Below are 14,733 nucleotides of genomic sequence, written 5' to 3'. Positions count from 1 at the left end.
GGCAACGGTCATAAGTTACTTCTATGCGCTCGTAAAATGTATCTTTGGTCTTTGGCGCAAAAAAAGCTGATGTTGAAGAATTTTGCTTTTAATCGATTTGCAGCGAATCTTTCATTCACTGGGGTGAAGCTGGAGACCAGATGTTTTAACCTCCGACCAACTACAAATCCGCAACCAAACTCATGCTTTGTGTCATGGCAGCTATAATGCAGTGCATCACCTTTAGATGTTGTTGTGCCGCCTTTCCCGTTCCATCGTATTTCCTGTATGGCAATAATGTCGGCCTTGTACTTTTCAAGTACATCGTTTATTCCAAGTTGCGATAAATGATGCACAATTTTGTTCAGGCTACATCGAATTCCGAAATATTTCATATTCGGCTGGTACAAATTTAATTCTAAGAAACACAATTTTGAACCGATTTTCCGGAATTTTATTTTGAGAGTCCAGAGAATATGTCAACCAAAAATTGTCGACATAGGTACACGATGGGGTATAGCTCCCATATTAGGGTACCCCCAATTTAAGATAATTTGACAATTTTAGCCATATTTTTAAGCCGATTCAGCTGTAATTTTGCATTTTAATTTCTTAGAAGATATGAACAATTCGCACCAAAAATTATAAACGTAGGTAGAAGTTTTACTTTAGACCCCGTACAATGATATCACCCTGTTTAATATATTTTAACGTTTTTTTGGAAATTCAGGGTGAATATAATTCTGAATTAATATTTTGTGACAGTAATTATAAATAAAACTAAATATCAATACATAAAGGACGTACAAATGGTTTTGGCCAGAAAAATTGAATTTCAGACCAGTGTGCGACGGTACAAATTGTATCAGGGGCAAGTCCATACTTCCTGAGAAAATGGTCCGAAAGGTGTAAAAACTTCTATGGCACCATGTGTAGTGGTGATCGATAACTCTCGAACGGATCGGTCCAAATCGTAAAATCTATATGGAAAATAGATCAGGTTTGAATATTGACTCCTTCGAATACCTGCCACACACAATTTGGGAAATGTGCAGTTTATGGCCTGCTCGCGAATCGTTTTGCTTCTTTTCGTAACAACTTGAATTCGCCGCCCACTTTAGGATAGTACACGTTTCAGGGGCAAGTCCATACTTCCTAAAAAAATGGTCCGGAAGCTGTATGATTCTCAGAATTAAACAAAAAAAAAAAAAAATAGTAGGAACAAATGTTATGTGAGTTTGGTTATCTCATATGACTCAATTAATTAAATGTATATTTGCTTCAATTAAATGTATATTTGCTTACAGTGACTTCAAAAAATTGCCCATAATTCTGATAAATTCAAATTTTAAAATCATTTTGTGCGTGAAGTTTTTTCACCGAATCACCTTATAATTAAGATTCACGATATGAGGTTTTAAAAAAAGTCATAACCCAAGTACATATATTTATTCTTGATCAGCATAAAATTCTACATCGATTTAACCATGTCCGTCCGTCTGTTGAAATTAAAATACAGCTCACAACTTTTGAGATAGAGCTCTATAATTTGGTATGAAAGTTTCTATTACTCCTAGGATGTTTGGCATTGAAGATGGGCTACATCGGACCATGCCTTCATATATCTCCGATTTTCGGAATTTTGGAGGTATTTTAGCCTGATTTTCGCACCAGAATGGCTGAAATTTGGTATTTAGTCTTCATGAGGGATATGAAACTTTCCATCTGAAATTTGTCAGTAAAGGTCCACGCCTTCATATAGTCCCCATAGTACGGCACATCCTGATGTTTGGTATTTTGAAGTTTGTGGCCTTAATATCACACCGAAATGGCTAAAATTTGGTATTTAGACTTCGTTGAGGGTACTAAGTTTTCCACCTGAAATGTGTGGGTATAAGTCCACGCCACAGAACAGTAGCTTCCGATTTTCGGTATTTTGAAGGTTTTATTTGTATTACCTTACAGGAATATGTAAAATTCGGTATGTTGTCTTCGTTGGGGATGCACAGCAATCCTGCATAAAATTATCAGTAAAGATTCACGTTTTCAAAAGTGCCGAAAATCGGCAGGTACCATTCTTTGGGGACTATATGAAGGCGTGGCCCTATGCCGACGAACTTTAATTGGCCGATGGTATTGATAAACGATGCCTCATAAATGACCATATCGTCTTCTTATATCAGCTTCATTCATAAATGTTGTATCATCTGCCATTGTAGATGCAAACAGTTTAACGAAAACACATCTCAAGCGCACAGGGAAGCATTTTAAAATGGTAGCCTATGAAAGGGAGTAATTAATCTATTTAATCAAATCAAAGTTAGTTATCTTCTTCACCACTAACCTGTATACCATGCCAAAAGTACCCTGTACTGGTATTACTTTTACCCAAAGTATTTACCGCCCACTTGGCATACTCTTCAGCTGAGGGAATCCATAGATTTCCTTTACGCACCCAAGATGAATATCCATTGATTTTAGTCTGAACACCACCTGGAGATAACAGTTGTACGTCGATATCAAATGCGGCAACTTCATGTTGAAGTGCCAATGTAAAACTCTGTAAATAAGCTTTGCTTGCACCATAGACAGAACCATATACACAGGGTTGTAATTCCAATACGGATGATACATTAACCAAGCATCCGGGTACTTTCTGTTTTAGCCATAAGTCAATAAAGTGTCGCGAAAGTTGAGTGGCAGCTGCAATGTTAACATAAATCATGTCCCAAAGATTTCGGGCTTTAAAAGTAGAGATAATACCGGGCGGATTGTGGCCAATACCAACATTGTTGACTGAAAAAAATTTAAAGATAATATGTATGTATGTATATTACCATAGCACAATTTCTAATCCATTTAGACTTACCCATCAATCTTATTGGCCTCTTATCCAATTCTTGAAATAGTTTTTCATATATCCCCGGCCCTTGTGAGAAATCAGCATTCACAGTAAACACCTCTACTCCGAATTCTTTTTCTGTTGAAAAAAATAATAATTAAACATAAATATATTTTTGGTACAGCTGCGAATCAGAAAGTCAAAAGAAGGGATTTCAAGAGTCAAGTCAACAGTTGTCTTATACGCTCAGCATTTATGCTAACGAGGGTATATACACTTTTATACGGGCAATATATGACTCATCGAAAAAATGATTTTAGACCCCAAGTATGTATGGACGAAATCCGTTTCAAACAATTTGGAGTTGATTTAGCAATGTAGGTCAGTCTGTCTTGAACTCTTGAAGGTAGTAACCGATTTGGTCCATACTTTTCACATCATGAAATTTCTACCAGACTTAGATGAGATTCCATTATATACTCAATCGGTTCACTCTTTCGGGTACCTCCCACACAAAATTTCGGAAAAGTTCAGTTTACGACCTGCTCTCAAATCGCTTTGATTTTTGTTGTAGCAACTTGTGTTCATTGTCCCCTATACAACAGTATAAGTTTCATCAGTGGCAAGTCCATACTACCTGAGAAAATAACGTGAAAGGTGCAAACAATGAAAACAGCCCCTATGACACCTTGTGTGTGGAGAGCAAGATAACTCTCGAAGAGATCTGCCGATTCGGGCCAAAATTTTGCCTTCGTAATATTTTGACCAAAGTGACACCATATGTCAGCATCAGGCAAAAAGGGGCACACGTGCCCTTGATGAGAGTAACAACAAAACAACCACCATTTAGCCTTCACTCAGAAGTCAATGGAGAAGGTTGTGCCGTCGCTTTTTTCAATGATTTTTAATTTTAGCAATGTATTAACCCACACAATGTTTGTGGAGAGAAAAATTTAAGCTCTCGATGCCGCATGCGTGTGACCGCACATACTTCATTTGTATTGGTGTCAATACCTGCCATATGTAGTGGCAAGAGCACGATAACTCGTGAACTGATCAACCGATTTGGTCCAAAATTTGGCCGTCGTCATATTTTGTCCAAACTTAGTTTCATTCCTAGGATGGGCAATACCGGCCCACACATTCAGGCACTTTTCCGCCACCTTTTTTTATACCCTCAGTCTTTAGGCTACAAAGGGTATATACACTTTCATACGGGCAAAATGTGCGTTATCGAAATAATGGTTTTAGACACCAAGTATGTTTGTACGAAATGTGTTTCAGACAATGTGGAGTTGATTTAGCAATGTCCGTCCGTCTGTCTGTCTGTCTGGCTGGTGCTTGGCTTTCGTAATATTTTGTCCAAACTTAGTTTAAGTTCGAAGATGAGCTATATCGGTCCACTCCTTCCGGTACCTCCCCCACAAAAGTTCCAAAATGTTCGGAAAATTTGTGGGCATGATAACTCTTGAAGGGAGTAACCGATTTAGTCCATACTTTGCACACCGTGAAATTCAATCGGCCCACTCCTTCGGGTACCTCCCACACAAAATTTCGGATAAGTTCAGATTAGGACCTGCTCTCGAAAAGCTTTGATTTTTGTTGCATCTTGTATTCACTGCCCCCCAAACATAGTTTAAATTCGAAGATAAGCCATATAGGTCCACTCCTTCAGGTACCTCCCCCACAAAAGTTCAAAAATGTTCAGAAAAATTGTACGCACGATAACTCTTGAAGTGAGTACCCGCTGTAATCCATACTTTGCACATCCTAATATATCTATCAGATATAGATCAGGTTCGAATATGGACTATATTTGTCTACTCCATCTGGAACCTCTCACACAAATTTTCGGATAAGTTCACTTTAAGACCTGCTTTTGAATCACTTTGATTTTTGTTGAAGGGATTAGCATTCGCTACCTCCATTACGACGGTAAAAGTTTTTTCAGGGGCAAGTTTATATTTTTTTGGGAAAACAGCCCGAAAGACGTAAAAAGCCCCTATGTCACCATAAGTGGCGGTCGGAGGGCACGATAACTCTCGAGCTGTTGAGCCAATTTGGTTTAACATTTGGTCTTCGTCATATTATATCCAAACTTAGTATCGTGGGGCAATACCGGTCCACAACTTCCGGTACTTCCCCCAATATTTAAAAAGTGTCACTAAAATGCTAGGACGATATCACTGTAATGAGCCAACCAATTTGTTCGAAACTTTGGATCTCCTAATATTTGGTCTGTTCCAGAACTCCAAGAATCTACTAATTTTTACAATTTTTTCCGATAACATAAAGGAAAAAATGTTATCGTAGTAAAAATTAGTAGCTTCTTGCAGGTTCTGGAACATATATATTTTGTCAAAATTTAGTTTAACTTCTAATATGGCCCATATCGGTCCTCCCTAAGGGCACCTCCCCCACAAAAGTTCAACATTTGCGTCTTAGTGCAGTTAATTTCTAATCCACATTTTTGTGGGCAAGTTCAAATGTCGAAAAAGGGCCACAAAATTCTGAAGAGACCTTATATACATTCGATCTGTCCGTAGGTGCAAGTTTCACTTCACATTGGATGAGGCTATATATCTGTCGGCAAAGCCGACTGACGCTTTTTTACTTGTTTTTTATTTATTACTTACCTATTTCATTAGCTGTTTGTTTCAGTCTTTCCTCGTTTCTGGCAATTAGAACAATATTAAAACCAATACGGGCCAATTCTCGGGCATAAGCCCTACCAATGCCGTCCGTTGAACCTGTTATAGCTTTAATAAAAATATATAAACAAATATTCTGTTTCCAATTAAATTTACTTACCAGCCCACTTTCCATATCTCTCAGTTAAGGGCACTAATTTCTTGTTCCTCTCAAGCCATTGATTATACAGGAGTTGTATCGGTGACCTTAAACATTCGTAGAGATAACAAAGAAAAGTAGCAAAGCCCAGCGATAAGAAGAATTGTGAATACCACGACATTATATGCACTGCAAATGAAAATAGACCTCTATATCCATTGAATTCAGTTATTTGACTGGCAACACATTCCCACATGCACTGAGGCAAGCCATTATTTGCCACATTAAACATTTAATTCGACTATCATTGCAGCACGTAATGTTGCCTATATGGATATTTATTGATTTTACGTGAACGATATTTCACTTTTTTGCATAAATTGTATATTTTTAGTATTTGTATATTTTAAACTATAAGCATGTCTACATTAACATTGACTGGGTTTCGTAAATGTAAAGGTATTTAATCTCAGCCAATAACCTATTACAAATTTATGGAAACAAGTAAGTTGAAGAATAATGGGTTATTTTCTAACAAATACGAGGTGAAACTACTTAATTTACTAGTTACTAAATAATGAGTACGGCGGCACAGAGCATGTGAGAGTTGTGAGTTCAACCTCACCGTCGGCATGCCAATTTTTTCAGCAAAGATAGAATAACTAGTTGTTCAGTGCGACATGCCCTTACAACGAAGCTGTTGACTGAATGAACGTTTCAACGCCTCTTAACGCTAAACTGAACAAAAGTTAAACGGAAATGTGCACTTATCTTAAAAGTCACTTCAATGGACACTCGTAAATTAGACGACAAAAATTAACATCTATAGAATATAAGAATGACTATTTGTCTAAGTCCTTGTATTTGTTCGAGGGAGAGCATAAAATAAAAATAAACAAGTAAAATAGTATCAGTCGGCTTTTTTTGACAGAGATATACCCTCAGCCTATGTGAATTGAAACTTTCATTTCAGTATTTTGTGGCCTTTTTTGGACATTTGAACTTGCCGACGAAAATGTGGATTATGACTAAAGTTCAAAAGTGTTGCTGAGGAGGAATGAAAGGAATGGACCGACGTAGTGCATTATGGAAGTGGGTCTTATTTTGGGAGTCATATCTTTTCGATAGATATGGGTCATTTCAGTGGGTCATCGTATAACTTTTGGACCAGTATGCCAGTAAGCATGGACTTGTCAACGGAAAACATAATATCGCTGTAAACAGGACCACAACGAACAGCATCGGTATACATTTCCAAAGCATCTTCGAACAGACCTTAAACTGCACTTAGACACAAATGTTGAACTTTTGTGGGGGAGGTACCCTAAGATACCTCCATTTTAGAAGTTGAAATAAATTTGGACAAAATATTAGGAGATCCAAAGTTTGGGCCAAATTTCTTCAAGAGATGTCGTGCATACCGCATAAGTGGAATTTTTTAAAATATTCGGGGGAAGTACCGGACGTTATGGGCCGGTATTGCCTATCTTCGAACTAAAACTATGACAAAATATGACGAAGACCAAATTTTGGACCAACTCGGTTAATCAGATCGAGAGTTATCGTGCTCTCCAGCCACTACATATGGTACCATAGGGCTTTTTTAAAATTTTCGGGCTATTTTCTCAAGAAGTATGGACTTGCCCCTGAAAAAAACTTTTACCGTCGTAATTGAGGTAGCGAATGCAAGTTGCTTCAACAAAAATCAAAGTGAATCGAGAGCAGGTGTTAAAGTGAACTTATATGAAATTTTGTGTGATAGGTACCCGAAGGAGTGGACAATAGGGTTATGAGTTTTTGAAACTTTTTCTCAAAAATTATTTCCTCTACTGAGAATGAATGAACTTTTGCCTACTTATGCTTAAAATATCATTCATTCCATTTTATTATAAAAAAGGTTTTTTTTTTTGAAAAATACTATGAAGTGAAAAAAAAATTCTCAAAAAATTATTTCCTGTTGTACGAATGAATGACCTTTTGCCTATTAATGACTAAAATAACTTTTATTTCACATAAATATTTGAAAGAGATCCCACACAGACCGCTTTTAATTTTTATGATATATGAAATAGGGTACCACCTTGGTGCAATGGTATGCACATCCGCCTTGCACACATAAGGTCGTGGGTTCGATTCCCCGGCCAGACAACATCAGAACACTTTTCAACGGTGACAAAATACCCCTCAGTAATGTTGGCGACATTTCCTGAGTATTTCAACCGTGTAAAACTTCTCTACAAAAGCGGTGTCTTAGACACGCCGTTCGGACTCAGCGATAAACTGTATGGGACCTACAGTTTATCATTAAGCTAAATATGAATCGGGGTGCACTCATTGATATGAGAGAAGTTTCCCTTGTCCCTTATGGGATGTTTGTGGAACAATTATTATATATGAAATAATGTTATACGATGATAAAATAGTGAGAAACCAACGGTTATGTCATTTCGGTTATGTAGTGTGCCCCTATACCTTGTATTGAGTTAAATATCTGCTTGCAGTGACTTCAAAAAATGGTCAAAAGTTCTGAAAAATAAAAACTTCAAAAGCTTTTAGTGCAATCTTATGTATGTAGTAAGCTTAAGTAGAAACTCATCACGCTATGTTACTGAGATATGAGGTTATAAAAAAGTCATAACCCTAGTGAACAAATATAGTCCATATTCGAACCTGATCTATATCATGTAGATGTATTAGAATGTGTAATGTATGGACCAATTCGTTAGTTACCTTCAAGAGTTATCGTTCGAAAAAATTTCCGAACATTATCTTCTTACTTATCTTTGAACTTGAACTAAGTTTGGACAAAATATTACGAAAGCCAAATTTTGGACCCAATCGATTGATCAGTTCGAGATTTATCTCGCACACCAACCACTACACACGGTGTCATAGGGGTTTTTTGCAAATTTCAGGCTATTTTCTCAGGAAGTATGGACTTGCCCCTGATGAAACTTGTGCCGTCGTATGAGGGCAGTGAATACAAGTTGTTACAAAAAAATCAAAGCGTCCGTGCGTCTGTCCATTTAAACCTTGTCGCAATTTTAATCCGATCGTCATCAAATTTTGGGTGTTGATGAAGGTCCCGGAGGAAGAAAGAAGCCTATTAATTTTGGTGATGGTCGGATAATATTCAGGCGTCGGAATGTGCAAAAAACTTATTTGGAGAAAAAGTCAACATTTTATTTCAAAGCTAATATCTCCGCTTCTATATATTAATGATAATAGAAAATATTGCAACGATGTAACATAGGTTGTCGTAGGTGGCCAAACAACGAAGATATCGCAATAGCCGCTAATAGAACCCAACTTTTCATTTTTGCGGTTTTAATAGAAATGACGAATATCACAACTTTGGTTGGAGACCATCCAAAAACAAAGTTTGACTATAAAAGAAAAAAATCAATCTTTACAATGATGTGATGTAAATTTTCATAGGTGGTCAAACAGAGAGATATGGCAATAGTCCGTAATGCATCCCTTTTTTCAATTTTTTGTGCAATCACACTATAGGTCGGAATTTTGATCGGATGCTCACGAAATTTTGGAGGTTGATGGGGGTCTCACAGAGAAAGAAGCCTATTGACCGTTGGCGTACATCCCACATTTCCATTTTTATTTGAGTTGTATTTATGTTCTATTAATGATGACAGTCAGAGCAAAAGGGGCTAAGCTATCCCAATTTAATTATATTTATAATTTTGCCAGTCAAAATCACAGGGGTAGTGGTGTAGGGTATCACATAGTCGGGCCCGACCCCTCTGTAGCCTTGGCTCACGTGTTTTGATATATAATGCTCCATACAAAATGGAAATCAAGTAAAATGTTAAGTTCGACCGAACTTTATTATACCCCCACCAAGATATATTCTGACCTATGTTATATAATTTGATCGTTCAAATCCTTACATCAAATCCTTACATTTACCGCGCTATATGTGTAGATGCCTGACTACCACGTTTTCCGCTTCGAAGTTTATCAGTCTCATTCGTCTGTCAAATATTTTACTGTGAAGGCTTTATTTTCCGACAGTCGTCCAATGATGTTTCCAACTTCTTCAGGAGTTCTTTATTATGAAAATCCTAACGACAAAGTACAATTGATTACTTATACAACATTTTGTGTAAAAAGATTTTTCGTATACTTACAACTTTTTTTGTCTGCTTGTCATTCGGTTGACTGACGTTGAAGAATTTAGCTTATCTGAATTGTAGCTAGTCTTTCATACGCCGGGTTTAAATTGGATATTTTATCCTACGGCTATGACGTTTGCCGCGGTCATCAATACTAGGTGCTTAATTTACATTCTTTTCGATTTTTTCGTAGCAACGTTTTTTAGCCTGCAACCCATGACTTTTAAAGTTATCATAGGTGAACTTAACATTGAATGTTCTAGTGAGCTCCTCTGAGACAATACACGACGTCCGATGAATTGTCCTTGGATGCTTATTTTTAAGTCACACGGTAGCATTCAGCAATGCTTCCCCGCAATGCACAAAGATCTATTAGAATCAGTAAAAGTGACGTCAATATTTTCAATACATTCAACAAATGTTTAAGGTAACTACTACCACGCGAATATCAACGCCGACAATTCGTCGGTGTCATGCTTAAGTGTTCCATACGCCATTTGCCTGTTTCGAGAAAAACTCAAGTTAATGTTTAAGGCCATACAGGATAAAAATGGTGCAATAATCCAATACTTTAAGAGCTCAGTTCTACCTAACTAAACTCATAGAATATATCAGTAGTTTATTTTAGTCAGATATCTGTGATAGTCTAGAAGTTATGGCCAATTTTTATGATTGTAAAAGGTTGCTGAATTGTTCCATGGAATCTTTTTTTTCATGTTTTTGGCAGTTTGTGTCACATGGAACACGTTTTGTCACATTTCAACCAAAACACTTTTTATCAATCGTGTTCCATCTCCCTTATACGAAGTGCTACTGTGGAGTTTAAAAATCAGGACTTTAAATGAAATCTTTATTTTTCTCATATAAATACAATAAGGACCATTATTATAGGTTTCCTTAACATTTATTTAAGGGATTGCCTCCACTTATCACTATTTTTTGTGGTAAAAATTGCGATCGGACAAAACGGATTGATATTTTGCATTTCTAAGGTAACATAAAACATTTAAACGTGTTTTTCTTATAATACCATTGTTATAGTCAATGTCCATACTAGCTTCAGGTCGAATGGACGTTTTTAAGTATATTTTTGTGGGCTTACATCAAAATGTTGTTTTTAAACTAGGGATTTTTTGTTTAAACGATTGATACATTTTCGTTTTCATATAACAATACAATTTTCAAAAATATTTGGATTTAGAAACTGTTATTCTTCAGTTTTTAAACCAAGTCCTTTAAAACAATTTAGAGAAAGAAATATCAGAAAGAGCATGGTTCAAAACCTTGTAAGGTACCATTATCTCGAAATGTCAAAAATGGCGTATGGAACACTTAAGCATGACACCGACGAATTGAGGTAGTAGATGGACCAAGGATAAGCCAGAGCTTCCACATGTAAAAGACACTATCGTTTGGTACTATTATATTTAAATATATGTTATTTTATTATTATGCCGACATTTAAACAAGTCAACCTAATGTGCAATTTTTAGTGCCAAAGAATAGTTTAATTTTTACACAACACATAATTAAAAAAAATCTTTAAATATTTACATTACACACACACACATCTCAAATTCAAAAATGTCTCACTTTGTTACGCCTTATATGACAATGGTTGGCATTTTCATCCTGTGAAATGCATGGAAATTATAGTTTGTTGTAAAGGCTTAAATTTGATGTTGTTGAGGAGAAAATTTGTTGCTGAGCTTAGAGACAATAATTAATTAGATGCATTTTTAAGTTGTTGGTTAATTTATTGCTTATTTGTTCGCTCGCACGTTCAGACGCATAGTTTTAGTCATATTTATGTGGTAACTTTAGCTAATCCATTTTAATTGTTTTTTAAAGCATACGTTTAGGCGATGGGTAAAAAGTGATGTCACTGACTCTATTTCTTCGTTGGAAATTTTAATTTGTTGTATGTGGGTATAGAGTAATTATGGGTAGTAAATGAATGGATTTCGATTTAAGAAGTGAAGTATTGTATCGTTTTCTGCCATGTTTATATCATTTTGTTATAAACATAATATTTTTTCTATAAAGAAAGACTTTTCTTGAGATAGAGGGCAAATATTATTCTTATTACTTTGCAATATTTCGCAATGAGTTAGATTGTATCTTAAGGGAATCGACAAAAATAAATATTTTTATTTATATAAATTAAAAGGTTCGAATAAAAGAGCATCGAATAATATTGTTTCTTATAAATCAGTTTAGAAAGAAGGAAAGAAGTTTACTTTAAGAGATACCACTAAAGTTTCATTTTTGAGTGATAAACTGTTTGCCCATTTCAACGAACATTCCAACAATGTATGCTCGTATGTTTGTTTATATCCTGACATTTAATGTTCACTTTCCGGCCTCAAAAGAAATTTGTCGTTGTTAAATGCCGCGAATGACACATTGCTGTGAATACAAATTGTGTATTTCTACTTCGTGGTTTTATCGTGGCTTGCAAGGAGGAGGATGGTAGATTGAGTTCTTTTTGGGGGATTTAAGTGAAACAATTTCGAAGTACGTACATGCTGGCGCTACATTTCTATTATTGCTATTGTTGTTGTTGTTGACTTTTGCCAAATGCTAAGAGACAAAAATCCGCAAGGAATCCCAGTTTCTAAAGTTGTGGAAAGTGGATAAAAAAGCCTACTTACTGCATTAAGGCGGTTTCAATAATAACAATAATGCATATTGTCGGTGTGTTTCTCTATTTGTGAGGAGCTGCTCTCAAAAAAAGTTTTGTGGCCTTTAGTTCCTAACAGTGTTTAAGAAGAAATGAAACTTGAAAATTCCATAGGAGAAACCATATCAGGTTTTTATTATGTAATTTCTTTCAAGGACATGTTTACAACTTATTCTGGTAATGCCTATGGAATTGCCTCCTATGGATTTCTTTTGAAATTGGTCAAATGGTGAGTTGTTGTGGAAGGTAGGAAGTGAAATAGACCCATAGTTCCTTTTGGAGGTATATATAGAATCACTTTGTGGGTCGATTTATGCATGTCCGTCTGCCCATGTATTTTTTGAGAGCTCTCCGGTAGCATGATTGCGTTCCTGTACCGGAAGAATCTTTGTCTCCTCTTCTAAACAGAGTGGCCGTAGATTTAGATAGTTGCATATTTCTCACGTGGAAAATGACGGTGAGATCGGTCAAGTAGGAGCTCATCCATTCACAAATGACATCAGGGAAGATGCTTGAAGTCCATATCGTATAATCATCCGCATACTTTACAATCTCAATGTTGTCTGGAGCACCGACGTATCCAGGGGCACCCCGGGCGCCCCCCCCCCCCCCCGAAATGATTTTAGTTCCCATAGAATATTAGCTTATGTTACACATTTTTTAATTTTTGAGTAAAATTTTAAACTGTTTTAAATTGTTCAAGAAATATGTAAAGTAGTTGGAAGCATTACATAGAATTATTTAACTACATTGGTATAGTTATTGTTCAACATAATTGAAAATATAAAAATAATGAACAAGTTAGGCTTTTCGAGCAATTTTATGCATAGTTCTTGTTAAGTTTTAAGGTGTTGTTTAAGCGTTTAATCGGAATTTTAGGTTGACGGTGTTACTGAGTTCAGAACAATACGTTTATTTGTATTAATTGAACGTTTGCTTGTAGGTCCAATACTTTGGCTTGGCAACATCCAGAATAAAAATGTTTACGACATCTTTTTTTGAAGTTTTTTATAAGAGCAATTCAACAATAAAATGTAAAACTGTTGCTTAATCTTTGTGGTTTTAATTGTTTGTATATTTTCTCTAACACGTTTTTATAATGAACTATTTTGAAATTCATAACAATTACAAATTGTTTATTATGTTTGAAATTTGCAATATGATATAATTTCTTTTCCACCACAGTGTCGTAAATGTCTATTGGACAAAAGGATTTTTCTGTCTAATTTTTATTTTTTGTTCGACCTTTCGAATGTTAATAAAATCAATATTATTAAGCTTGAGGTCAATGTTTTCGCTACCCCGAATATTTTGACAAATTTATTTGAAGGCCAATTTTCGTCACTCTTTGCAACTTTCATTAAAATCGGGTATATAAAGCGTGTTTGGTGCATCAAATACATAAAATCGGAGGAAAATATATATGGGAGCTATATCCAAATCTGAGCCGATTTCAATATAATTTGAAAAATTTATTTCTAGACCCAATTCCGTCACACATTCCAAATTTCATTGAAATTGGACATACATAGCGTGTTTAATGCATAAAATACGTGAAATCGGCCGAAAATATATATAGGCACTATATCCAAATCTGAACCGATTTCAATTCTAGACCATTTTAGACCGATTTACTCTTTGAATAAAATCAGAAGAAAACGTCATAGAAACCCACAGCAATAGTATTTTGGGAAGTACTTCCAATGGATGCACATTTCTAGAAATGTTAATTTTTCCTGCTTCGGTAAAGGACCTTGTGACGACAAACGAAATCTAAAAACTGACCGGAAACAGGTTCTTCTTCGTCAAAATCTCAACAAGTACCACTCGACTTTGCGAACAGGAATATACCATGAGGCTGTGTGAATTGAAACTTTCATCTATAGACAGATCGAATAGCCGCTACACAGCCAAACCCAAAAACTATGCATTAGGAGCTTTTCAGAAATTTGTAGCCATTTCGGACGTATGAACTTGCAAACAAAATAGGGATTTGTATCATTGATCACAAGTGTTGCGGAGGAGGTATGGAGAAATGGACCGGACCGACATAGTTCATTTTTGGAGTAGATCTTTTTTTGGGAGTCATTCCTTTTATAAGATATAGCGCCCACCAGTCATTTCAGTTCGCCACAGTATAATTTTCAACTTTTGACTCTTAGTCAGGAAATATGGACTTGCCCACGAAAAACTTAATACCGCTCTAAACTGCACTTAAACAACTATTTTGAAGGTTTGTGAGGGAGGTACCCCAGTAAGGCCCATTTTCGAGCAAAAACTAAGTTTGGAAAAAATATTACTGAATC

The 14,733-nt window shown here is 35.9% G+C and overlaps 1 protein-coding gene across 1 annotated transcript; it reads right to left on the bottom strand.

Moving 5' to 3' along the window:
- Window positions 1-1,389: 1,389 nt before the first annotated feature.
- On the bottom strand, window positions 1,390-5,846 carry LOC141393426 (hydroxysteroid dehydrogenase-like protein 1). The gene is made up of 5 exons (XM_073966420.1): window positions 5,633-5,846; window positions 5,458-5,580; window positions 2,849-2,959; window positions 2,324-2,775; window positions 1,390-2,259 (listed from the first exon to the last, which is right to left on the bottom strand). The coding sequence occupies exons 1-5, from the start codon at window positions 5,790-5,792 to the stop codon at window positions 2,131-2,133; spliced, it is 975 nt and encodes a 324-aa protein (XP_073822521.1). The 5' UTR covers window positions 5,793-5,846; the 3' UTR covers window positions 1,390-2,130.
- Window positions 5,847-14,733: the final 8,887 nt, after the last annotated feature.

The sequence above is a fragment of the Musca autumnalis genome, unplaced genomic scaffold (assembly GCF_047663935.1).
Source record: "Musca autumnalis isolate F117 unplaced genomic scaffold, ASM4766393v1 scaffold_2, whole genome shotgun sequence".
In the NCBI taxonomy this organism is placed as follows: domain Eukaryota; kingdom Metazoa; phylum Arthropoda; class Insecta; order Diptera; family Muscidae; genus Musca; species Musca autumnalis.
Note: the sequence above shows the minus strand (reverse complement) of the source record. Positions and strands in the feature narration are given on the sequence as shown.